We start from the raw sequence: 27,424 nt of genomic DNA on the forward strand, positions 1-27,424 counted from the left end.
TATGTATTACAGACCATCTTATCTGAAGTCACATTCTGTGCTGCTTTTAAAGAACAAACTGGGTTGGTTACAAAAGATAATAGTAAGTTTTTAGTTTACCTGGAACTTACTTGTGATGAATAATCTCATGGGATAGTTAACATAGATACTGGACACAACTCACGAAAGCACTATTCCCTAACGGTACCTTAAAGGTGCAAAGTATCAGCATACAGTGTAACTGCCTACAAAATATTTACCTGTTGGCCTTGAGGACTCTGTAAAATTTGTGCAACGGCAGCAAGCGTATCTGTATTAGCAATCTGAGATACCCAGGGATCAGGTAAATTCTGTACCACATTGGCTGGAGTAACTGGAGTCACAGGTGTTCCTAAAAAAAGAAAATCCAGTAAGTCAAAATATTTTAACATACAGACTTAGAAATAGGTTCAGAAAAGAAACAATACCTGCTGCTATTAAATACTGAGAAAACACTGTATTAATGGTTCAATTGAAACCATTTTTGACGTGCAGATTGAGTGCACAGTAACAACAGACATTCACATCAAAATTCCTCAAGTAGCAGGATTACTTTGTGTTAAGTGTAGTTCACAGCTCTTTCCACTATTGACCTATGGGAACTACTAACAAAAACACCGGCAAATGCAAAATAAATAGGCTTCACACAGCAACCCAAACCATTTAGTGGAACAATGTATACAAAACAATAATTGTTAGCAATCTACTCAGAGTTATTTGTTAGACTGGAACTGACTGCACTTGCACTTTATCCCCAAGAGGAATCTTATGGATTCTACTAGAAACTTCAGCCTGCAGTAGCTGGATTCATGAGAATTGCTCATTTTAACATTTTTCCTCAAGAGAAACACTGAGACTAAATCAGCAATCTTATAATTAGTTTCATGACATAATCCAGAAAAATCTTCCATCTCTGCAAATAATCCTGCTTTTATCTCAGAAGGAGAGATATGTCAATGAACACTAAATGTAAATGACTAGATAACCATTTTAAAAGACAACTTAAAATGAATTTAAAGAAGCATTAGAGTAAAGCCATGATTTCAACAATTTAAAGTAATTAACCTAATGAAAATAAAAAATATTGATCTAGAAGATGCAGCAAGTCCAATCCAAGAGACTAGACACATTTACAGACACCAATGAAAAATAAGGTGGATTTGTCTACCTCACTACTTCTCAGCACTGGATCAGCAAAAGGTGGGTGATGAAGAAGTCCATGGGCCAAAACCCCAATCTCTTTATGTAAATTTCCCATGCATCCCAATCTCAAATGAAAAAATTGCCACAAACATAACTGAAAAGCTAGTTCCCCACCACCTACCTAACGAAGATGCTTAGAGCTCAAAATTATCAAATCTGAATGTATAATAACATTAGCATTTGGTAACTTGGGACATAATCCATAAGCAGTTTTTGCCCACATGATTCTCCAGCATGATTTCTGGCCCACACACTTCAGATTTGATGGAGAGGGAAGTATCTCACTGGGTGCAGCTTACACTGTCAATGTGTTTTTCTCCCCTTTAAATCATTGTCTGTTTGCCAGCTAAAGTAAAGGAGCACTGTCTGACACTATCCAGCAAGGTCAATCCTACAAATAGCAAAAAAATACTGATACACTCTCTTTCATTTCTTCCAGTTGTGGTATCACTCATTAACATAGACTGTATTAATGCTGTGTTGGGTTTTTAACTCTGTCAGTGATCTACCATTCAACTTCTGAGTGCAAAACCAGGTCTTATTGCACCGTTACTCAATCAGAACATATTTATAATACACAGTTGGAAAGTAAACACAAAAAGGCGGCCACTTGCATTTGCTGTTTCCTTCAGCTAGATGCTGGTTATAATAAATTTCTTTCTGGCATTCCTTTGACTGGTTTAAAGGAAACAGTGAGATTTTTCAGCATGTTAACAGCCAATATACCAAGTGTTTTGATTCAAAGTATGATTTTATCCTCAGTTTACCTGGTGTATTGTTGCTCATAGCCGCTGTAGTGCTGGGCAAGACAGGGGTCACAACCGGAGGAGGAATTCCTGCTGCCATATCCAAGAGAGGCTGAATAATTTCACTCTTGAACACATTATTCTTCTGCCATAAATTTAGCACTCTAACAATTTTACTCTAGAAGAAAGGAAAACAAAAGACTTGAGTCAGGCTTATCTTTCTTATTATTATCAGTTACGGAATGCTTAACCAGCAATGTCAACATGTCTAAATTGAAGAACCTTTATGCTTACAGTTAGAACGATAAGAACAGTTATATATCTAAGCTCTGAACCTGAGGCAGACCCTAGGTAAAGACATGCTATGCACATAGTGATAGTCTTTTCTCAATAGAAAATGAAATATATTAAAAAAAACAAAACACAGCTGTATCGCTCTTTCGTACCTTTACTCTCAGAAGACAGAGTGGAAGGAAAATTATTTTAAGAAAGCATTTTAAAGCATTACCAATTAATAAAATATGGAATTAGTAATCTCCTAATAGTCAATATATATGAATGTAATTCTGATCTATCTATGAACTAAAATTATTTATGTCCTTCGAAAAATGGGCCTATACTAATACAACTGCTAAATATTTTTATTAGGCAAGTAGTTCAATATTTTGCAAGCTCTCTTGATGAAATGAGGAATTGAAACGTTTTAACTGGAACACAACACCCTGCCTATTGAAATTACATAGCAATACTTAAAAATAAGGATCATGGGGAAGGAAAAATCAAAATTAAGACTTCATATAATTCTGTTAGATGTAACTCATTGTTCAGCTTGCATTTTTATTACATTTCTATTCCATTGTTTTGATCACCTTTCAAATATTTCCTTTTCTAAGCTTTACTTCTACCAAAAGTCAAGATTTTGCTTAATTTTGTAAAGTTGGATAGAAATATATGTAATAGAAAAAGACACGTTGATTATTTGGGAAATAAAAAAGTTAGTCGCATTATGAAGAGCAGAAAGTTCTTCATAGGATCTCGTGTTCGCTGTCATGAAGACAATTTAATTATTTAAATGCTATTAAATGTGAAGAGAAAGCACTTAAACACAGTGTTTAAGCCAAAGAAATAAACGTCTGTTTGCCCAGAACTCCAGGATGATACTTAACTTTAAGAGAGAGAAGTGCTGTACTTACACTGCATGGAAGAGGTAACTTAAGAGTTCTTTTACAGAAAACTCTGAAGGCTTCCATTCAGCATTACAGTATGTGAGCTTTTCTTCTTTGAAAGTTTGTTTTATAAGGCAGTCCTTGACAAGTCCATCAGAGCCTCTAACTTCCCTCTTCTATCCAGAAGCAGAATAAAACTATTTGTGTCTCAGTATCTATCTCCCCCTCAAATCTTCCACGGCTGAGCCAGATGAAGAAATCAGTGGGTTTTTTCCTGATACTTTAAAGGAAATGCTACTATTGCTCTGCTTGATTTAAAAACAAAACAAACCCCATATTTGCTCATATAAAGATAACTGCAGTGTTTCCTCCATGCTTTTAATCAGATTAAACATCAAAATGCTAGAAAACAGGTACATGACTTGGAATCTCTGACAGTACAATGTTTTGCTGGGCCAGGTATATGGTAACTACTTTCACAGCACACAGGCTTTTCTATAATATGGAATCCACATGCAACACAGCAGCAAGACATCAGTTTGCAAAATACATTTTCCCTAAATAAGATGAAAAATATCCTAGAAATGAACCTGATAGGAACCTTAGAGATCATAAACAGATTTTATTTTACTATCCCTCTACATCAAACACTTCTAATACGATACATTAGTTGTCATGCACTGAAATATTACAGGATAAGTGGAATTATTTCTTACTCTGCAATAAATTTACTATTTTTTTTAAAGCTAGACACAAACTGAGTACTTGCGCCCATCCTTGTGCTAACTCTCCTCTTCAACAAGTCAGGCTGTTTCTGTGTCACTATCTTTCCCAGAGTAGTAAGCAGAATGGTTATATAAAACAAACTAATACTGCTTAAGGAATACAACTTATGACCAAATCAGTAAGTTTATTATCACATCTACATAAAAGTAAAACACTGTGGAACAGAAATAGTACAAGTTAATCATGCGGATAACGTGAAACTGGTCTGGAAAAATGTTGCTTTAACCTAAATGACCTGCTCAGTAGCACTTCAGAACTCAGTTGCAGAAGACAAGACAGACATTCAAAGCAGAATTTTTACTACCACAAAATCTGCAGATACCACCATATTTTCCTGCAGAGGTCTCAACTTCTCTAAAAACAGGAATCCTAGGTCAACTACAGGAGTCATGCAGTGGCTGAACTTGCCTTAATGACCTTCCATGGATGCCTTAGGTTTTCAGATCTTTGGCTAAAAAATACAGCTGTAGGAATTCATGCAACTATTCAAAGAGTAGCCCATCTTTCTGTTCCTGCAGTGTCCTGCCTCACTTACTACTTGAAATTAATGACCCTATTACACAAACTTATGTGGAGATAAAGCTCTTAGCATTTCTCACCTTTTTATAATTTTTCAATTTCGTAAGAAGAAACTATTGTAAGATCAGTGACAAATGTGAAGGAAGTTAAGTTGCCTGCGCTCTCTGCTATTTCCAGACAATGTATTATAAAGATAACTCGGCATCGACTGTGACGATTGTGGGCCAAGGGAACAGCTGAACTATTGGATCAAACTATTCAGGTTAGGCCTTATTCAGCTGTTGGTCGATTCAGTATCAACAGAAAGACAATGTTTAAGATACTTTGCTCTTTCAGTCCAAAACTGAAGATACTGCTAACTAGATAAATATACATTCCTTAACACTATACAAAGCCTGCTCGCTCATTTTCTTACTCAAGAGGGGGAAAAGACAATAAAAGACTGACTACACCTCCTTGTCCTACCACATACCCACTGATTTTTTCCTAACAAAATACATTAACTCAAATCCACCCAGCCTTCCTTAAAAGCTTTCCACAAGTTTATTTTATCTAATTGGATGAGTCTTCCCCCATCCCTACAGCCAGACAAGCAAAATTAAATACATACATACTAATGTGTAAGTCTATAATTAGGCCCACTCAAGCAAGCAGAAGGCAAGATCAAAATCTTTATTCTTTGTAGAAAACATAGTAAAGACTGTCTTAATTAGAAAAATCTATAAGTGATTTTACCTTGTCGTCCCCAGGACAACGGTACAAGTTCTGGAAAGTGCTGATGATGTTATTGCTGAATCTTGGAGCAAACACATCCTTTTCTTGTCCAAACTGATGCCGGGACTGTCTCACAATGGAGTCAATGACATACAGACCAGGTACCTTGTATTCAGGTTTGCACTACAAAAAAAGATAATTTAAAATATGCGTATGTGACAAATAACAAAAACCATTAACGGCCAAGTAAATATGAACAGTCCTCTAATTTTTAAATGGGTCAAAGTATTACTAAAATATTGTTTATTTAATAAATTTTCCTGAAAAACAAAACTCTCAAAAATAGCCAGGCTAGTGTTCAAATTAGCACATCCATATGTATTCTGTAAAAGTGTAAATGGTTTAAAATCAATTTCCTACCATTAAAAAAATTAACTTATTAGAATCTTACTACTATAATTAGCATATGAACTGCATATCCTTTTGAATTGCATACATCTATTTTAAGAGAACAGCATAAAGCATGAACAACTTCTTAACCAAGAGTAGCTGTAAATATACTTAAAAATATTATTGTGCTTTTTTATGATTAAAGTCAACATTAAAGCTAACATTTGTTTATTTCATTTTACATTATTGTAATTAGTGTATGCCATATCCTCCCCTCTAAGAAGAAAATAATATTTATTTGGACATCTGTTTCGTTGAGAATATACCAGTCACAGTTATTTTAGAACTCTGGAAAGCTTGCATAATTTACAAATAGCATGGTATTTATAAAGCACGTCTGCTAACTACAATACTCATTACTTAGGTAATTTTACTTACTTAACAACTAAAGCTAAAATCTTTGTCTTTTAATTGCAAAGTAATTGCACCAGACTACTACAACCAGTTCTAAGACAGAATGAAAAGTGGTACAAAAATATAATGAGGTCATCACCAGAATATACTACAACATGAATTTACTTCATGAATATTTGTTGTACACACTTATCACACAAGGTACTTGGGAAAGTACACCCATCTCTGGTCCAGGTAGTCTATAAACATATTATGCAATGCACTAAATTCATAATCTCTAATACAGTGCCAAACAAAGTCTTTAGACTATTAATCTTATTATACCCTAGAAACAAGCCTCCTTTTTTGAAAAGTGCTGATTTCCTAATATTTGCAGCCTTGATAAAGCATTTATTTAATCTTTAAACATGGTTCAGTGTATTTAAATGGGGCATTATTTTTAAGAATACGTGTGGTGTTCTTTTAAGAATAATGTGCATTATCAAACTTACAAAATTAAAATCTAATTGGATATATATGCACTGTGTTCAGAGAACCACTTCAATGTAATGTAGCTATTCAAATTTTAGCTAAATTATTACCAAAAATAAGAGTATTCTGCATATAGAACATAGACGTATACAACTTTTCACAATATTCAAATTGGGAAAACCCACAGATATTTAATAAGAAAATTCAGTAAATATGAATAGTGGGCTATTTAAAAACATGGCACATGCAGAAAGCAAAACATGATAATTAATACAATGATACAGATGATAAAGAATAAGAGACAATAAAACACAAGTGAAAAAATAACTAAAGACGAAGAATTACAACTGAGGCAGTGAGCCTGCAAATGGGGTCCGACCAAAAAAGCCCAAGACTAACCCTATAGCTCAGAAACAAAGAGTGGGAGGGGAGAGACAAAGAGATGGTTATAGAATATGTTCTAGCCTCCCACAGTGAGACAAGGCTCAACACAATTGCTTCACTCAGTACTAGTGGATGTCTGTTCAAATATGGTTTTCTTACCCTCAGTCAGAAAATACTGGTGTGCAAGAGTGAACACAAAGCTAATATCAAGAAAATGCATCAGCCTACAATGCTTTATGAAGCAGTTTTTAGCTAATAACAACATCACTATGCTTGAGCACCCACCCAACTTGGTGCTCAAAGGAACCCATTTTTTGGCAGTAGATGTGAAAGCAAAAATGACAGAGATCCTCAACAGCCTTTCAGAAAGAGATCTGTGGAATTGCTTTGAGCATCGGCATCACTGTATGCAGCTGTGTCAACTCAGAAGGGAACTATTTTGAAAGTGATCATAGGTGATTTTCTTAATTTGATAAATAAAAAGAGTACAGTCACCATCAAATGTTTTTTTTTTGTCAGACCTCATATCCCTAATCTCAGATGAGACACCTTTTACACAACAAATATTCACTTATTTTCTGAGTGAGTCTAAGCAATAAGATAATTTGATTACTCAAATTATTCAAGTCTCGCTCTAACAGTGAAACATCTTTGCATATATGAAATGTGGTCATTTGATGCTGGAATTGATGTTTTGCCAGAAATAAAACAAACAAAGCAAACAACAATAGACCAGTGAGTTAAGAGTCACAAAGCCAAGAATGTCATGGGCAATTATTTCACCTACATTTCAACAACCTCATGAGATTAATTTCAAAGAAAGAAAATACTGGAGTAGTAAAATATCAACAGTAAACTAATTGAGATGGTACTGACATCACTCTAGACAAGTCTATGGCAGATTTTAACAGACAGTTCAGTAGTCTTGAGCTTTAACTTGAAGTGATTACTTCCAGAAAAATAATCCAATTGTCTTCCACACATACAATTTCAGTCCATAAATATCAAATGGCTGCTTCCATCTGCTTATCTCCAATTCTACTGAAATATGAACTTACTATTTTATGTTATTAATAATTTCTGTGTTTCACCAAATCATTCATGAAATAGTGAAGAAAACACATGAAGTCCACCAAAAGGAAACATCTGATCCAAAATGATCATCAACAAGGTTATTAAAACCGACATACATCTGCCTTCTCTAACCAGCAATGGACAGTTGATAACTACCTCATGAAGTAATACTGGACACTAAACAAAAATGCGTGAAGATAACCCATACCCTTAGTAGCTTGCGGAATAGTCATAAACTACCAGTACAATTTCTGACAAACTGCCACTCTTTAATTCAGAGGATAAATGTTCTCTCATGCCTTTGAAAAGAGAAGTGCCAATCAAAGACACTGCAACTAAAAAGTAGGATTTGGACCTCGGGCATGCTCAGATTAATGTCGGGACATAAAACTGCAAAGTGCTACCGATCAGAGATGGAGAAATCTACATCTGCTCTCACCCTCCTATGTCCACCTTTAATATTAAAAACAGATCATAGGATATTGATCCCTTTTCCTTTAACTCAGAGGTGATGCCTCAAAAGACAACAATTTGACAAAACCCTAGCAGTGATGGTAAAATATACTACTAATCTTACTACTGCCATGAAACCTACATACGACACTCTTCCCACATAGGACTGATGTTCTAGTACCTAAATAATTAACTCTAACTATTCTGAGACAGTTAAAATATACTAGGCTGAAGCTGAACCTTGTTTTCACCATTCAACCACTGCCAAAAGGCGTTGCAGCATACCCTGGGCACTGGGGAATACAAGGTAATGAGGAAGACAGGTTACTGACACAGAGCAATCTAGACTGCTTCGTAAAACAGGCAACAGAAGAAAATGTTGCTATGTTAGATGCAATTTAACAGACTAACTTCTCTAGCTTGTTTGTCAAAATAAAAAGGCATTTTGATGATAATCAACTCCTATTATCAAAAGGATAAGGAATTCAGTACCAAAAAGATCAACTGAACAGTCAGGTACAATGTAGACAAGGAGGAAAGACTCACAAACTTGAATCCATTTCCAACAGGAGGTAAAAAGTAGTTTTACTTGAGAATAATTAACTGTTGCAAGAAAACAAAATGCAGTAAAATTCTCTATTACTCAGAATCTTTAAATTAATTCTACATCTTCCCGAAGTCGAGCCATATAATTTTTTTTTTTTTTTGCTTTAAATTACTAGCAGGAACCACCAACTGAAATATCTCCTTTCTACAGAAAAGGTGAGACTGAATGGTTATCTTCCCTTCAGCTTCAAAAATCTACTGGAAAAACTGGCAGAAAAGCAAAAGCAACTGTCTCTCGCCAAATTACTGTCAATTCTTTCACTGTTAGCTGTTCACATGAGCTACAGTGACAGCCTCTTTTAACATTAAATGAATACATACAGATAATAGTCCGTTAACAATATGCACAGTCATTCAAATCAAAGTACATGAAGACAAAGTATTTGTCTTTCTGTATCATAAGTTATGATCAGCTACTCATTACTAGCAGAAATTGAATGTGACTAAAAATTGAAACAAACTAACACATGGTAAAAATATTAATCCATTTGTGTACCTAAAACCCAATGGTCTTCAATAATCTCTAATTCAAAATGAGGACATTTTTCTCAGTGCTATGACAAAATACCTGTGACTGCCTTACCTTTTGAATGAATTTCTCAACACTCTGTACAACGTGCTTGTAGAACTGGAAAATAAAATAATATTTCAATAGAGAAAATCTGAAGATGCATATACTTGTTTAAGTCATACAATATTGATAGTACAACCAGAATCAGAAACTTTGGTTGATTAATCAGCAATACAATACCTACAGCTGCCTATGCTGTTTTCCACAGAGCATTTAACAGCGTATATAAAAGCTAATCTCACTTTTTCTTGCCTTCAGAAGGTTTTTCACATTGGATTTTTTTGAACAACACGCATTTATTTAGTGAGAGCTAAGAGAACAATATAATTGCTCTTTCAAAAACATATGCTTATTTCATTGTAAATAACTAAAGATGCTAGCCTAATTTAGTAAACATAGCACTTCTCTGTATTTCACCTCCTTTCCAACTGTTCACTTCAATAATCTAAAAACTTGTGTAGAGGAAGACCTTGTAACACCTGTTGAACGCTTTTTCTTTTAAAATGGCTTGTTAAGTTTTATTTAAATCTCACATATCACAATGGCTCTATATCATCTCAGTAACTGTTCTACATAATTAAATCTCATTATTGAAATTATAAGAGTGGAAGCAGGATTTTCAAGTTAAATAAATGGTAAAACATTTTGGTATCATTTAATTGTTTAATTTACAGAATCATTTGCTATCATTTACTACTTTATGTTCAATACAATTTTTTAGCATTTTCACTAGATTGCAACACAGACTTTAATTTACATAGACCTCTCTTACAGAGGAAAAGTGAATTTCACTCTTCAGCATCAAACTGAGCTCTTTTCAAATTACAAAACACCAATATGGATTTAATTATCTGAAAATGTATCTGCATTCTCAAAGAGGAACATGAATAGTAAGAGCATTAGTTGGCTTTTTTGCTTTCATCCTATCCTCTTCTTCACCTCTACAGCTTTCAATGAGTTTCGGGTTTTTTTAATGTTTAACATTAATGACATAATTTTTCAGTGCTGTTTGCTGCTGCTACATTGCTGTTTGACAATTAGTTATACTTTGTGGCAAAAAGAGTGTTTAATTAGTGTACTAATGCTAAAACTTCATAACAATTTGTACCCAAGAAACGTAAAAAATAAAATCTATTAACAACACCCATGAAAAGGTATACTAGAAATTCGTGAAAACGAAATAAAACTTAAACAACTGAATTGATCTAAAGGCTCACATTTCTTACTTTTTTTTTGGGGGGGGGGGGAGGGGGAAAGAGAGAGATGGGGAACTCTAGTCTTATATTTATGCATTTGTTCACAGGCAACGTCAGTGTCTCCTTTTGAAACTGAAGAAAAAATCTCCTGTCTTACAGATCTGATTGAAGAGTCACACTGTTAAAATTCTCTCTCACATATGACAACCAGCAAATGAAAGTCACACAACAAATTAAGCCTTCTGCTGCACTCCAGATAATCTCATCACTATCATGTTGGATCATAACTTGGAAATCTTATACACAAGGGAGGTGGAAAGTTCTAAAGTAAGTTCTTTAAATTATCCAGTTACTTTGACACAGATGAGAAATAGAAAGGAAGTTAAAAGAAGATGGCCAATTTCTTACCTTTATAGCCTTGATTGCTGCCTTGGTGATCTGCGTCATCTTAGCTTTAGAAATGGGTGGCTTATAATCATTTAGCGAGTACAACTGCAAAAAGAAAGAAAATGAAATAAGTCATGAGAAACATATTCTGCAGCTATAAGCAGTATAAAAATACATTGTTTTTTCACAGGAGAATGCCACTTCTAGTTTTCATTGGTATATATTACACCAGACAAGGCACCCCCATTTAAGAAAAGGAAAAAGTCCCAACAGAACATAATGTAAGATCCAAAATGCTTAAAAGATACTAGTTTTTTTCTTTGCAATGGCCACTATATACCTAGTTTTACTAGCACTAAACACAGCACACACTTGCAGGTGAATTTACAAAGAAAATACATGTAGTATGCAAATAACAAGGCTCTCATTTTTTCTTTCTAGGGCAAAAAACATTTTTACTACCTTTATAGAACCATAACACAAGCTTAGCCAAATACTTACTATGTTCATCATTGTATGTCTGCTGAATAAAATATTGTTATTTTCCATTAACACAAAAATTCAACCCAGTGAGAATGAGCATGTAGCAATTTTGCCACTTACAACAGCAGATTTGGAAACAGCACAGGCTTCCTTCATTCACTGCGTTAACTCACAGAAATAATACAAGTATTACAAATGCTTAAGCAAAAATCCATCTGGGTTCTCAATTTTAAACACAGCTTTGTAGCTTTATTAATCACTAACCTCCAAAACAGTCACAGTAGGTAGGTAGTGGTGTTTTGCAACAATTTTCTCCCAGGTCACAGTAACAACTGCGTTCTTTTTACTAGTACATAAATTTCCTAGCAGAAGCAATCCAGCAGTATGGATATTCATCAGAAGTTTGTAACATAGTAAGACTTGTATATGAATTAACTTCATAGCTATGACTGATAGGTGGTAATTAGAAACAATCCTCCACACTGCGTCGGGACTCCATCACCCAGGACTATTTACTTGCTCTGAAAACCTCTGATTATTCACAAAATATGGCTCTGAAGAAAATGTTGCTCTTTTCTCCTTCAACCCTAGGTGTTAACAGACAAGGGACTGTAGTATTTGCTGCTTTCATGCACAAAAAGACAGGATACAAAATGCCAAACTGGTCTGAAGGATACTCATGGCCTTAACACTGCATTTAGAAGCACATTAGCTCAAAACCAGAGCCCTGATAATGGGGATGACCACCCACAGACAATTTTTTATTTCTTTCCTGCAGACAGAAAGAATTGGGAGTTTTTCCATAAAACAGTCATTGAAACAGAAACAAAGCGAAATGATCTCTTTCCTTCCCTATTACACACCCCTGAGCAATGCAGATATTCTTCAGTCATGTTTGAGATTCCAGGAGACAAGGATCTCTCCTACCTATAAACCTGAGATGCTTTCTTCCTATCCTTTCCTATCAAAATCAGTTTTAACTAAAACTTTGTGTAGCTGTCAAAAGACAACCTGAAAAAAAAAAAATCGGTTCATCCAAGTATGCCTTCTCAGTGTGAAAGGAATTCCATTAAAACAGAGAAATGATAACCAGTTCACAGCTAGACATCCACTTTAAAAACAATTGCTACTACTTCTCACTAATGCTAGTGTTAATTGCTGCTGCAAAATATTCTGAATTACTTATATGATTCTTATGCAACAAAAAACAATACATCAATAAAAATGCTCTTCACCACCAGGGAGGAAAGGGAGAAAAGAAGCAGAAAACCACCAGTTAGTTTCTTCTCTGTTTTATACTCATAGTTCAGTGCTCACTTCCAGTTACTCACAGATGATTTACCAGACTGTGGGACACTCATCCTGGCTGCTGGCTTGGCTCGATGATGTGCAACTACAGTTAAACTACTTTTGGGTCCACTGCAGTGGCAGAAACATTTTGCTTACATTCTGGCAGTGCATTAGCAGAGTCAATTGGGGTACTCCTGGTCAGTATGCTCCCAAAGCCCAAAATACTAGTAAAAGCAATTCATAGATATGCGAACAAATATGAAATCAGCCTCAACTGAAGAAGTCACCTTGCCAGTCCAAAAACAGTCCCAGAAGAGATAGGAACAGTAGCTTCTCCACCTACAACATGCACAGCTATAAGGAGCCGATACATCCACTAACTGATGTATATACGCTGGTACCACATCTGAGTAGTCCAACAGCTTTGAAATGATCAGGGGAAAAAAAAAAAAAAAGGGGGGGATAGTGCACTTCAAAGAAAGCTGAAATAGTGTTGGAAAACATGGATTAGTTGCACAGAACTGATTCTGAAGCATTAGCTGTGTGCAGTCAGGTATCTTAGTATTATACATCTGGAATATGCCAAACCCCAACAAAATAACAGGGGTTGTTGCTAGCATCCAATCACATTATTCCAGGTGGCAGAGAGTCAAATTTATCATTAAGGACAGGTAATTCAACCTAAAAAAAGAAAAAGAATTAACCAAAAGAAAAAGCAAAACTAATAACATAGTTCTGTAGAAAGAGGCTATTTGGACAATGGAAAACTTGTTCGAGGTTTTAACAGCCATTTAAAGGAAAACACAAATCCCAAATTTATTACCTGGAAGAAGCCAAGAAAACAAAAAGATCATTATTTTTAATTATTTTTCCTTAATTTTCTATAAGGAGCTTTTAATTTCCTATAAATACGTGTCATTTTGAGAAGTACGTTCACATAGAAAACTGATAGTTTAGGTCTGTCACTGCACAGCAGAAGTCCAAAGTAGCTGCATTTGTACAAGGAAAAGTGAGGGCTCAGTGTGAAGTATCTACATGCAGTTTTGCAACATGTAACACAACTCTTTTTGAAAAAAATAATATTCAACTTCCACTTACAAAACTAAGAAACGTGATATTTCTTTAAAAAACCCAGTCTTTTAGTATTTAATAGAATTTAACTACACAGAACATGGACATCCCCACCACAGATTAATCCCAGAGAAAGAGGGCCCCCTTTAAGTACTGAAAGGCCTTAGTGAGGTCTCCTCAAAGCTTTCTCCTATCCAGGCTGAACAAATCCAACTTTCTCAGCCTTTCTTCACAGTGTTCAAGCCCTCTGATTGTTTTCATAGCCCTCCTCTGGACCCACTCCAATAGATCCATGTGTTTCAATGCTGGAGATACCAGAGACTCAGTACTCCAGGCTGGGTCTCAGCAGAGCAGAGGGTGAGAACCACCTCCCTCAACCCACTGGCCAGAGAGATGGTTGGCCTTCTGGTTGCTGGATAATGTCTGATTTTTTTACCTACTGATATCCCAAAGTCATTCTTCGCAGTCATTCTCAATCCATTCATCACCCAGTCTTGTACTGATGCTGGTGACTGCCCTGACTCAGGTGCAAGAGAACCTTGCACTTGGTCTTGTTGAACTTCATGAGGTTCATGTCTGCCCCTCTTCTCAAGCCTGCCAGTGTCCCTCTGGATGGCATCCTTTCCCTCAAGCATATCAACCGCACCACTCAGCTTGGGGTCATCTGCAAACTTGCTGAGGGCACATTTAACCCCACTATGTCATTAATAAAAATATCAAATAGCATTGGTCTCAATACCGATTCTTGAGGGATACCACTTGTTACTGGTTTCTATTTGGACATTGGGTGAATAACTGCAATTCTTTGGATACTGACATCCAGCTAACTCCTTATACATCAAACAGTTCATCCATCAAACCCATTTGCTCCTCTGTTAGGCTAGCTAGAGAAGCAAGACTTAGCTGCCTCTTTATTAATGAAAACTTAACTAATGAAAACATCTAGTACATATGATGTTTAAGACATTGGACATTTAAAGAAATCACATATTCCTCAAATCCAGTTAAAGCAAAACAAATACCATTTATTCAGGATTATAAAATAAGAAACCAAAAGTTTAACATATATATAATTTTTGGTTTTAAAACGTGTGCTTATATTCTGGCTTCCTTTTTCCTTTCCTACAAATGCATAGCCAAAACAGTTCGCTGTAATTATTTCCTGATCATGTGGGTTTTTTAAGGCATTCATAGTCACTGGCAGAAGATAACTACTTGCCCTCACATGAAAGCAACCTTTAAACAAGCTAGGAAGAAATGGCAACATGGCTAAATAGTAAAGTCAGGGAAACTACCTGAAGTAAAATGATATGTTTTAGAAAATCAGAAGTGGTATCCAAAGCACAAGAAGGCGGAGGGAAGTGATAATGAGCTCTAGTTAGTAATGCACACGTAAAAAATAAAGGAACCAACCTGGAGAAACAAACAGAAAAACACAAAAATCAGCCCTTTTCAGAAGGGAGAAGGAATAAACAGATCTATTAGTGTGTTCCTGTGGGACAATCAGCATATAAAGAAGGACTCATAGGAGATAAAGCCCTACAGAAGAAGGCCCCTCTCCTCTTTTTAGATCTACACACTGAGGAAAAACTGTGGAGACTTCCCATACCAGAATCCACTTCAAGTTTGTTTATAAGAAGGTACAGAACAAGCGCATAGTGGGAAAAATAATGAATTGCTAGAATAGAAATCAAGAATGAAAGACCTAATAGCTGTGATTCATGAATTCTCACTTAAAATCAATCTTGTAGCTCTGTAAGATAGGAAAAGCAACATGAATTTCTGACAAGGGTTCAAGGGGAGAATTAGGAAACAACAGAATGGTTAGGATCACTGTTTGTACCAGGAAAAATTGTATAAATTACTAAAACGACAAGAACTAGTGGAAACATTCTCCCCAAACCTGACACAGCTCCCTGGGGCTGTGCTTCGGTGTTTTGCTGAATTAGGCAGATGCTCCTGTAAGGTCCCCTTGCCTCCAACTATGACACTGAATTCTGTACTAAAATCAAAGGCTGATGGAAATGCATTTCCTGCAGGAATGCAACTTAATTTGGCCACATCTCAGTCTCTTGTCCTTTTCTGAAAGACTCAGTGAGCGCACTGACATATCACAGACACTGTCCACCTGGACTACCAAAAGACATTTACCAAAAAGATCTCTCACAAAAGCCTTCAAAGAAACTAAGCTCTGCTAAGCAGGCGCTTGCACGAAAAACAACCTGACCAATCACTCCTTAAAGACAACCAGCAAACAATTTGAATAAAGTCATTTTTTTCTAAATGGAGAGGTAAGTCCCAATAGAGTCTCATTTCTGCTGAGGACAGGACAAAGTCAGATAACCAAAACCTGCAGAGGAACATCAGTGACACTAACAAGTAATAAAATGGCAGAGAAATTAAAAGACGAGTAAACATGAAGTAGTGAACTGCCTTTAAAGCCGACTATTGACATTTAAGAAAGGGATCTGCTGATATATAAGACTTTTCTTTGAAGGCATCACCTGAACTGTAAACCAGAAAAATCTCAGTAGTAAATGCAGCTAATTAACTTTTAGAACATTTTTTAGGCAACTGTACTAACCTCCAGGCCACTTTCAACCTCTCAAGACTTCTGGAATTTCTGTCTTTCCCCCCAGTCTTCAAGGCTGGCATGAAATCAGTAAGGATAATGAAAACTACCCAGAAGCTTTTAAGTGAAGAATAAGGGTGGCTAGGATTCTTCAGCTTGCAAACAGGATTACTAAGGGGATGGTAGATGTCAATACAAACTGAGTAATGGAAATCAGCTGGAAAGGATGGGACTGGAGGAGCACACCAAATAAGATGAGCAAGGAATGAGCGAGAGTCAGGCTGGTAGATGCAGCTCCAGATCGCCAAACGTGGTTCTCCTCAGTCTGGTAGGGTAGCTCTGGCATACCTTGGAGGGACCTGACTCACTCCTGAACTGTTATCACTAACTCTTAAGCCTGTGCCAAGATACTACAATGACACACACCCATTCTTTTAAATAACTGCATAAAATACAGGTAGCTATCCCTATGCTAGTATAAAAAGCATCTCTCACTTTCAAACAATGTATTTAAATGAAGGTTGAGCCTTATCACATCAGGCAGTTGCATTTTTTCACCCCAACAGAAATACAGTTGATTTAAGAGGGTCAAGAGTGAAACACTGTAACCTTCTAGGGGCAGACAAAACTAGGAAGAGTTTAAGTGGTTTAGAAGCATACTAGTCACATCTACAATGCAGGCTGGAAGGAGAAAGCAAAGGAGCAGACACAAACCATTATGCAAACTTCAAAAAAAAAAACAAAAAACCATAAAACCCCATGATTTACAGCTGAGCTACCACATGATTCTGTGAATTACAAAGAAAAGCTGTCTAATTCCATTGACTAGCCATTTACCTGCCTTTCTGGATGAACACAAAATTATACAAAACACTTGCCCAAAAAGACAAAAATGATCAGTACCTCTAAGCGTCTGCTTGCTACTGATAGAAAACAAAAGCCATTTTCTCTAGTTATTTTCATAACTTCACAGTTGCAAAGACTTGCACAGTGAAAGATAATTTCTTACATGAAAAAAATACTAAGCACAGAAATTTGTTGAAATCTGAGGCATTGCTGTAGTGAAACACCAGTCTGGAGTCTCTTCTTAAAATGTAAGCTAAGAGAATAAGAATTCCTCTACAAACACTGCACATCTATCACCACTTGATTATATCTAAATCAAAACCCACCTCACACGTTGTTGGATCAATTTATTTTTTCCATTCATTTAGTAACTGATTTTGCACCAGAGATTAAAAAGAATATGTTAATGAAAACCAATATTTATCTCCCAGCTAGCCTAACATCTAAGAAAGAGTCTCCCAATATTTGCCTGGAAAAGAGCTCTGCTGCGAAGAGCGATGTATTCACCCAAAGGTCATTCTGACACAAAGGCTCTCCTGAGCAAAGTTACCACAACAGAAACACAATATGGAAAATGAGAGAATGCTGCTTCAGTTAAGATCAAATGACTAGAATGAACTGAAAGAATAAACCCTGATAAAAAAAAAAAAAACCAAAACAAAAACATAAAAAACCCATCACAAAATTACACAAACCTTTATTTCGTACTGTCCGTTCTTAAACTACAGCACACAAGTGGAAAAACTAAAGGTGAGACACTCCTTGTCTAAAGGTAGATGGCAAAAAGTTACACAAGAGTAACTGAGTTACAGAAGGAAACTGCATGTCTGATTCCAAAGGAAAATAAAATTAATGACTTCCAAAGAACACAAATGTTAAAAAGGAACAAAAACTAAACTTCCACAGAATTTGATTGTGGGGAGAAGGCGGGGTGGAGTATAACACAATAAGAGACAAGTCACAAGGAGTCTGACTGTTCTTTAGGTAAAAGAAACCATTTCCAAACTCTTGGCTCGGTTTTTGAGAAAACAAGTGTTAAATAATCAAGTTAGAAAGAACATTAAATGCAGGCTTTCCAGATGACCTTTTCAAAATAATTTTATTTTCCTCTGTGAGTAAAAGCATAGCAAAAGTTAAGAGAATACTTTCAAATTACTGTAAAAAGTGCCAGTGTTTTTTTCAACTCAGCACACTTAATAGTAGCATACATTTGATTGCAATGCCAATGAAAATTTAATGTTCAATTAGTTTATTCTAGAAGCTGTCAACAAGATTCTGAACTGCCTCTCTCAAATATTCAAGATGACTGAAAACGCTCAGTTCCAAAGACGTTGTAGTTAGACTATTGTTTGCAAAATACAAGTGAACATTAATCTTCCCAGCCCATTTATAGCAAAAGAAAACACCAGATCAATTAACAGTTAATTTGTGTGAGGGGGAAGTTGTTTCTACTGCTTTCCTGCATGGTGTTTCCATCCAGCCATGCTCTACACACATGATTATTTTGATAATTAGCTGGGGGACAATTAATAAACCTTTGATATAAGTATGCATGTTTGATTAAACGCTGAAAATAAATCACATGAAATCCTTACAAGGGAGGCTAGAATCCGAACGGTATTTCAGGGACAAAACGAATCCATAAAGACACACATCACCAAATCCTAATCTGTTTCAATGAAAGCAATTCCGAGGGTAATGATCTTGCAAAGAAAGAATCAGATGACAGCCAAATGGCCACCTAAGCACGTAACAGCTTACTAGACAAATAGCAGTGAAAGTCTTCAAGATGATCAAAGTAACGGGCAGTTTTAATGGTGGATTTTTATCCTGGTTTTGTAGGATTATCTCTAAACTGATTTGTGTTACTGTCTGAATTGTAAAAATAAACTAACTCACCTTGAAATAATGCCTCAAAAAACACCCCTGTTCAACTGTGCTTAACTCCTCCAACCATAACATTCAGTAGCATGACTTACTGCCACAAGAAGGCGAAAAAACCCTGGTCTGGTAGTTTATACCATTAACTAAGTCTATTGCTTAACAGGAATGTAAGTTAGAAAATTCTCAGTGGAGGGCTTGAGTCACAGATGCTCAGGTGTGCTTGTGTGATCCTGACTCATGCCCGCTCCCTGGTGAAAGGAAGACCCTCTCACCAGACAGATATCAAATATGGTACATTTCTTTTCCAGTTCCTCCAGAATGTCCCAAAATACATACTCTCTTTTTTATTTAACCTCCACATGCAAAGCCTCACTAAGTCTTGGGATATTCTTGTCAAACTTCACCCAGCCCTAGTCAGCTTGGCAATTTCAAGTGACAGGAAGAATACTAAGTTTGACAACAGAGACCTGCAACTGTTTCAAGGTCTCTGTTTAAACATGCCTGGGGCTGAGCATCACCCAAGAGCAGACGCTCCTACTTGGACCCCACCAAAAAGTGGTGGTTGCTATAGGACTGCTTTTCTCTGTGCCTCTCTGGTTCCCTCTTTTAAAATTGTTCTCATTTCTTAACACCTTTCTACCTTCTCCTAATAATTTATTTTTATCTCCTCTCCTTCCCCCTTCCTCTTCTTTGTGCTAGGGCATGGTAGGAAATGTATTATTTACTGATGCGTACCACTAGCTCAGATAAAACTAATAGAAACAGCATGCATTAGATGATGTTTATAGAAGGTAATATACAGTTGCCCTTTTAGTGATACTTTCTCTGCATATTATTGTAGACACAAGCAAGCCACAGTTCAGTGATTCTGAGCCTGCCCTAACTGATCTTTTTCATAAAGTCTCTGAATTCCCTTCCACACAGAGAATTCAGATTTATTTATTTTTCAACAGATGTAAATTTCTATCACATCAAAAATCTTTGGCAAAGGCACACAGTTTAATCAACACCTGTGTAAAGAAACTCCTTATTCTTGAATTGAAACTGTGCTCATTGGTGACACTGGATTAACATAGCTTCTGCATTAACAGTAAATTACCTCTTCTGTATCGCCAGTACTACAGAACCCTAACTCATCATCTTCCAGTCACCCTGTTCTAGCCCAAAAAGAGTATTAATACTTATAATTTCTCCTACAGACCTGTTCCATTCCTTCAACTGTTCTTTCTGCCCTTCTCTGTACATGCAGTTCTATCAACATGGTCTTATGAGGTGTAAACTAGATTGCATATGGCATCAGATAAAGAGGTACTGGAAGTATAACAACTCTATTTCTTTCCTAATAGCTTCTAGGATTCTAATTGCTATTTTGACTGCTGAACTTTGAACAGGAATTTTCATTTCAATTGCAAGATCTTATTAATCAGCAAATAATATAACTTCAGTGCCCATCCCTGAGTACATAAGTAAGGGTTGCCTTTTTCATATTATCTTCCAGCCTGCTTTACTAGTTTTAACTTGATGAAATCGCAGGGTGCCATCTATCAGTACCAACAACCTGGTTTACTTAATACTGTCAACAAAGTTTTTTGCCTCAGTATCCTAACACTTTACTATAGCATTTACAAATATATTGAAACTCACAGATTTCAGGACAAATCCACGTAAGAGTCCATAACGAAAAAAATAATTTATTTCCACGCATCAACTTTTTCCCCATCTCCCCTTTCCAGTATACATCAATATACGATCCAGCCTCTTTTCAGACCTTTTGGGATAGATCTTCTCAAATGCTTTTTAGAAATCCAAGTAACATCATCTGTATTTTCCCTTTTCACAGCCTAGTTCTCTCAAAACACTCATACATACATGACATATTATTTTCTTTCATAGAAGTCACACCAGTTCCTTGTTTTCTCATATTCACCTACGTATTGTTTCAAATTCAAATGCTTCTACTTACTTCTCATCACCTCCAACTGAGATATCTTTTCTGTTCTTACATTAGCTAATAAAATAAAAGAAAAAGCCTTGAGGCTCAGTTTTTAGTATCATATCCTAAAACAAGTGTTTCTCCATGCCACTCTTTACATTGCAGTCAATCAATCCTATCTGGAAATACCTGGGAAACTGTCCTTACAGTGATTTTGTGTGCATTTGCTGGACAATGGGAAAACTGTAATTTCCTCATGCACATCCTTCAGAATTAACAGGTTCCAAATGCATTAAGTTACACAGATCCACTACATAAATGTACATTTAAGTATCATATCCAAGAAAAGATCAGGCTGGCAAATAAAGCCAAATATTATATTCACAATTTTCTACTTTCCTCTCTCTGAGAAAACAATGTAATGATTTGCAGAGCAGAAAGCAATGCTATTGAGAGCTGAGAAACGATGTAAAAGGCAATATTTCAGCGTACATAAAAGCTAGGATTAACAGCATTATTAGTACTCCCCTTCACCAACACGGTTTTAAATAAACTAGGTCCTATTTCCAAACTTTGGGGGAAAAAAAATAAGGGCTTGTTCAGAAATTAAATTAGCTGTTAAAGTTATACATTGGGAACACGGGAAAGGCAAAAGATGAGGTTGGAGCTACAGATAAAGCATTGAATTTCTGCTCTGTATTTTTTCTTTAACTCTTTAAAGAAAAGTGGTTTTCAAGAGAAGGATTACTGAAAGTCTGGGAATTCCATCAGCCCATTTCAAATTCAGTAATGCAAACAATAATTTTATCATTGCAACTGCAATTCACAAAGTGCTTAATAAATGAACTCTATTGCAAATACCTGTAATTTACAAGGCAGTATGCTACATGGTGCTAAACTATGGTCTATAATTTCTCAAGCAAAGACCAGGCAGCATGCACATGAACTACATCTTCTGCAGATGTTCAGCCGCTTACAGGGCAAGTTGCTGCATCTCCACAGAACGCAACGGCACACTACATATCTAAAAAGCCCAGCACTTAATTCCAAGATCTTTCACCACTCTTATTCAAAAAGTAAAAGAGTCAGAAAAAAAAAAAATTAAAACAAAGTATTAACTTTATTAAATTACAGCTTCATATATCCTTTTTCATACCTCTGGTCACATCTTACAAACGCAAGGGAAAAATGGCTAGGAAAAATTTTTTCATAACATTTTCATATAAGACTAGAAGGCTTGAAAGCTATGAACACTTCTGGTCTCGTGATCCACAGGAACAGATATTCATACAGATGAACTGTTAGCACTGTTACCGCGACCAAGGGAATAAAGCATTTTGATACTGATACTGTAAGACTCATAACAATCTCCAACTATGAGATAATGATCAGAAGAGGTGTCAGGAAGATCAATTACACATACCTCTACTGAAATATTTTTACAGTTTTCTCCAGCTGCTACCAGGCCACAACACTAACCAGACATGGTATATAATAACAAATGTCTGAAATTTCAATGTGCAAAAGACAAAAATGTATACTTAGAAGTCAAGCTTAATACACAGTACTTTAACAAATTTATTTCTTCCACAATCTCAATAGCATTAAAATAAATCAAATGCAATTGTATATACAGAAATAGTCACTGAATTGCTTACCAAATATTTCTACCACCACACTGCAAAGAACAAGAAAAGAGTATTATCAGTTATCTCTTTTAAAAAAGGACAGAATCAATAAATTTCTATTATGTTGCACTTTACATGCTCTCCTGAAATTTGCTCTCTAGGAAAAGATACTTTATTAACATGAGTTCATCCCTCAGTGAACAGGATTTTTCCTTGACGGTGACTAGGCCCTACCAGTGAAAACTGTTATTTAAACCCAAACAGCAGATTGTCACTCTCTGCACTGCACAAAATTGTTAAAAAATATACGGAAGATGTGCATGTAGGATGACTAGAATGGCAGATGCTCCATTCTGTATAAGGTATTTCAGTTTGCAGGAAAAACAATGAAAAGTTCTTTCCTTCCAGTAATCAACAAGACAATACGAGCTGCCAAAACCCAACATTCAAACAAAGCACAGAACAAGAGACAGCAACTATCTTAATACAACTGCTTTCAAAAGCTCAAAGTGCACGACGTGTGGATTAAATTAAGAAACCTAAAATAATAGTCAGGATGTTTGATATCCCATGTGTCCGTCTTCCCTTTACTGTTACACTTAATCGATTTATAAAAAATTTAAAAGCAACCAAGAACAGTCACATGAAAAGCTCCTACATGTAAGCTGTATTACATACTGCTTTCCACAGATGTTTATGTTTGAAGAAGACATCTGCATATTCATCCTACCTAAGTGTATAAGCAATTAAGCTCCTTCAGCACAAGAAGTTATGTGTTACCATAACCTAACTTTGCTGTCCCTCTCTTATGTCCTTCATCTTGAGGAAGCACAATTATGACTTTCAAATTTACTGAACTTGAATAACTTGAGATGGAACGACAAAATTCCATTTTAGTTTTCATATATTTGAGCCAAAAGGTATATTAAAGACTATTTACAATTTCCTGTAAACACTCTTTATCACTACTTTCAAAGAAAGCTTTTTAGTTCTGTTGGTACAGCCTGTTTTGTACAAAGAGACTATGAACATAAATCCGGAGTTTAAAGAAACTACATGGATTAAACGCTGGTCTCCTGAACTGCACACAACTACAAAACAGATGTTTACTTCAAAATAGCCTCTAGAGCATACATCTGCTCCTAGCCCTTTACAAGCTATAAAATACAATTTCCCTTATTCTCTCTTTAGTAACTTATGTTTACTGCATGAACAAAAAGCTCAGATAAACCTAGACAGAATACATGAAACAGCTAGGCGAGACTAAGCGCTTTACCCATACCTAAACTCCCAACAACAGAAAGATTGATCAAAAAGTCCAGAAGATCTTTGAAAGCATATCACATACGAAAACAAGGAATATAACAAGAGTATTTAACTTCCTGCAACTTTCTCACTGATCCTGTCATGTGCCTCATTTCCATCATTAACATTTTATCATCATTTTACAACTTATTCTAGATCACCGACAGGAAACAATTGTGAGATATGAAATATAGGGATAGACCCTAAACATTATGAAAACAGAAGACATACTATTTCTGTCAACTGTTTTTAGGGCTTACAACAAAAGCTATAGTGTCATATTGACTTCAAAAGTGTTTTCTCCTTCGATATGGTTTTAATCCCCTGCGTTCACAACGAAACTTCATGATTTAATTATTTTTTTTTTAATCATGGTGTACAGTGGGTTGGATTTCTTCCACCAATACACTTGTTATACAAATATACCTCCTTTTCTGTTAAGTGTTCCACTTCACTTTTCTGAAAATTAAGCAGCAGTGGCTACTACTGTATTTCTGGTAACCAAGCTATAGAGATCAACACATTATCTGAAGCTGTAATTTAGAGCAGATTCAGAGAATAACTAACTTCTTTTCATGTGAACAAATTTTGTTTTGTTAATAGGTATAGGAGATGCAGTAGTCTGAAAAACTTCAGTCTGATCAGTTCTTTCCATAGGCTTCCAACAATCTGGTTAATACATTCTAAGCTCTTTGGCTTTAACCTCCGGAAAACCCAACAAGATTTATAAGTATGATTATTTCTCTTCTAAAAATTACAATCAGATTAATATAAAACTATTAGAACTGTATTTTTATCTACTGTACTAATTTCTAACTTATCCATCAAGAGAGCTACATAAAGTCATGTCATGAGGTCAAGGTCTTTAAACCAACAGCTTTATATTAAGCAGCAATTTAAAGTATTTTGTACTTCTTTAAAGAAAAAAAAATGAGCTATTGAATAATAAGGATGGAAAGCAGAGGATGCACATAAATAGTTTAATTTCAGTTTTTGGAAGTAACAAAAAAAAAAACCCTGAAACCATAAAACAACAACAACAAAAAAGGAAACCCTTACAACTCAACTCTAATTGAACACTATTTGGAAACATTGATCTCTAGGGCAAACAACACAAGAGGATGGATCTTCTGAAATGTCTTTCTCAAAAAAGCATACTATTTCACTTATAAACTCCAATTCAAATATGTAAAATAGCTGTTCATTGCACTGCATAAAACACCTTGTGCAGCTGTCATCAGTGTTTATAAAAGAATATTTACTCCAATCTTTCAAAACTAATGTCACAGACCAAACTTCATAATAAACAAGCTCAATGGTACCAACACAGGTGCCTTCAATCTCTCAGCTGCTACTAACCTACACTATTTTACTCCTCATGCACCCAAACCACCCCTCCTTGCTCCTACTGCCTCCTGGATTTCAGCTCTGCCCCTCTGCTTTTATGCAACTTCTTTTGTGCCCTCACTGTAAATGGGAACCAGAGCACTCTCTGCCAACCCTCAAAAAAAAAAACACAACAAAGGCACCAAGCTTTATCTTCCACATATGTATGTTATTATATTAAAAAGATGCATTATATCTCTGAATATCAAAGCATCAGAAAGATGCCCATGAGCTAAGTGTTTGTATAATCACAAAGGTAAGAGAAAAGACAGCAATCCAGTAATACTCATTTGGAACTTAAAGAAATAAAAATAAAAATAAACATACAATCAAAACCTGTACCCAGGTAAGCTCTGTAAGCAAACTCTTAAAAAAAAAGCAGAAAGAAAATGATAAATTGTTGCATATCCATAGTTTTCTTTTTTGTACAAATGGCAGCGCACTTGCCAAAAGCGTAACAGCAGAAAGATCAGGCTATGACAAGAAATACATAGTTATGGTGGGGATAAATCTGAAAGAGGTTCATGGTGGCACTGCACTCATTTCCACTTACTTCCTCCAAATTTTAACAATTTCTTTCTAAATTCTACTGAAAATACTATCTCCTTTTGGTCAGAACAACTGGCAAGGAGAGGTGAAGACAAGGACTAGTACAGCAACAGCAAAGATCCTGTTTTTCTCTTAAAGAACACATACCCTACATTGTAAAAGCAGTCTCTGAATAAGGTCAATAAAATTACCTAGTTGACTGCTCCCAGAGAAATTCTGCAGCAAAGTAGCTACAAAGAAGCCAAGAAATAGAAGGAAAGAAATGCATGTGCAAGTCATGAAAAGTTCTGATATAGGAACAAGAACTAACACTGTTTATTGAGCTGGAAGCCAAGCTTGCTGAACTTGGGACACACACATGAACAGACAATTATGCACCATTGTCCCAGGCCTCCCAATGGAGTTATACCAGTGGTTGCTGAGGTGAGGAATGTGGTTTCTAAACAAGGATCATTCAGTTAGGATAAATTTCTTGGTGGCTGTCTGGAAGTAAGAATGATGGACCAATTTCACAGAAAAGAAAACGGTGGGTCTCTTTTTAAGCAAAAATTTCTCATGAAAGCAATCAAGCATCTATACCATATTTTCAGATTTGATTTATCAAATCATAGAATAACAGAATAGTTAGGGTTGGAAGGGACCTTAAAGATCATCCAGTTCCAACCCCCCTGCCATGGGCAGGGACATCCCACTAAATCAGGCTGCCCAAGGCCCCATCCAACCTGGCCTTGAACACCTCCAGGGATGGGGTAGCCACAACCTTCCTGGGGAACCTGTTCCAGTGCCTCACCACTCTCACAGTGAAGAAATTATTCCTGATGTCTAGTCTAAATCTGCCCCTCTCCAGTTTATACCCACTGACCTTAGCCCTATCTCCACAAGCCTTTATGAATAGCCCCTCTCCAGCTTTCCTGTAGGCCCCCTTCAGGTACTGGAAGGTCGCTATAAGATCTCCTCTGAGCCTTTTCTTCTCCAGGCTGAACAAGCCCAACTCTCTCAACCCACCCTCGTATGGAAGGTGCTCCAGCCCTCCCATTATCTTTGTAGCCCTCCTCTGGACCCGTTCCAACAGCTCCATATCCTTCTTACATTGAGGATTCCAGAACTGGACACATCATTCCAGATATTCTTGTTCTGGATGGGTTTTTTTTCTCTGTAAGAAAGCCACTTGCATTACTAGACTCCACTTTTACAACTGCCACAGAAAAACAGACTGCCCATGGCAAACTCAAATAAGACTTGTTAAGATAATTTCAGGTACTCTGCCAAAGATTGTAGCCTTAGGGATGGTCTTGGTGAGTAGGTGAAGATCAAAGATCTGAAGTAATGGGAGTTCACAAGTGTATTTGTTTTAAACTACAAAGCGGTTCAGTGCTCTT

At 36.2% G+C, this 27,424-nt stretch overlaps 1 protein-coding gene across 5 annotated transcripts in view; it reads right to left on the minus strand.

Moving 5' to 3' along the window:
- SCAF8 (SR-related CTD associated factor 8) overlaps window positions 1-27,424 on the minus strand; it is a 102,660-nt gene that overhangs the window by 68,559 nt on the left and 6,677 nt on the right. For all 5 annotated transcript variants that reach the window (XR_008448977.1, XR_008448976.1, XM_054061422.1 and 2 more), the window contains exons 2-6: window positions 11,120-11,203; window positions 9,528-9,572; window positions 5,174-5,335; window positions 1,989-2,145; window positions 240-370 (exon numbers count right to left, since the gene is read on the minus strand). Coding sequence is in view for 3 of the 5 variants with exons in the window: in XM_054061422.1 (XP_053917397.1) it covers window positions 240-370; window positions 1,989-2,145; window positions 5,174-5,335; window positions 9,528-9,572; window positions 11,120-11,203 (579 nt within the window). In the remaining 2 variants the exon portion in view is untranslated. The remainder of the gene's footprint in view (window positions 1-239; window positions 371-1,988; window positions 2,146-5,173; window positions 5,336-9,527; window positions 9,573-11,119; window positions 11,204-27,424) is intronic.

Source organism: Cuculus canorus, chromosome 3 (assembly GCF_017976375.1).
Source record: "Cuculus canorus isolate bCucCan1 chromosome 3, bCucCan1.pri, whole genome shotgun sequence".
Classification (NCBI taxonomy): domain Eukaryota; kingdom Metazoa; phylum Chordata; class Aves; order Cuculiformes; family Cuculidae; genus Cuculus; species Cuculus canorus.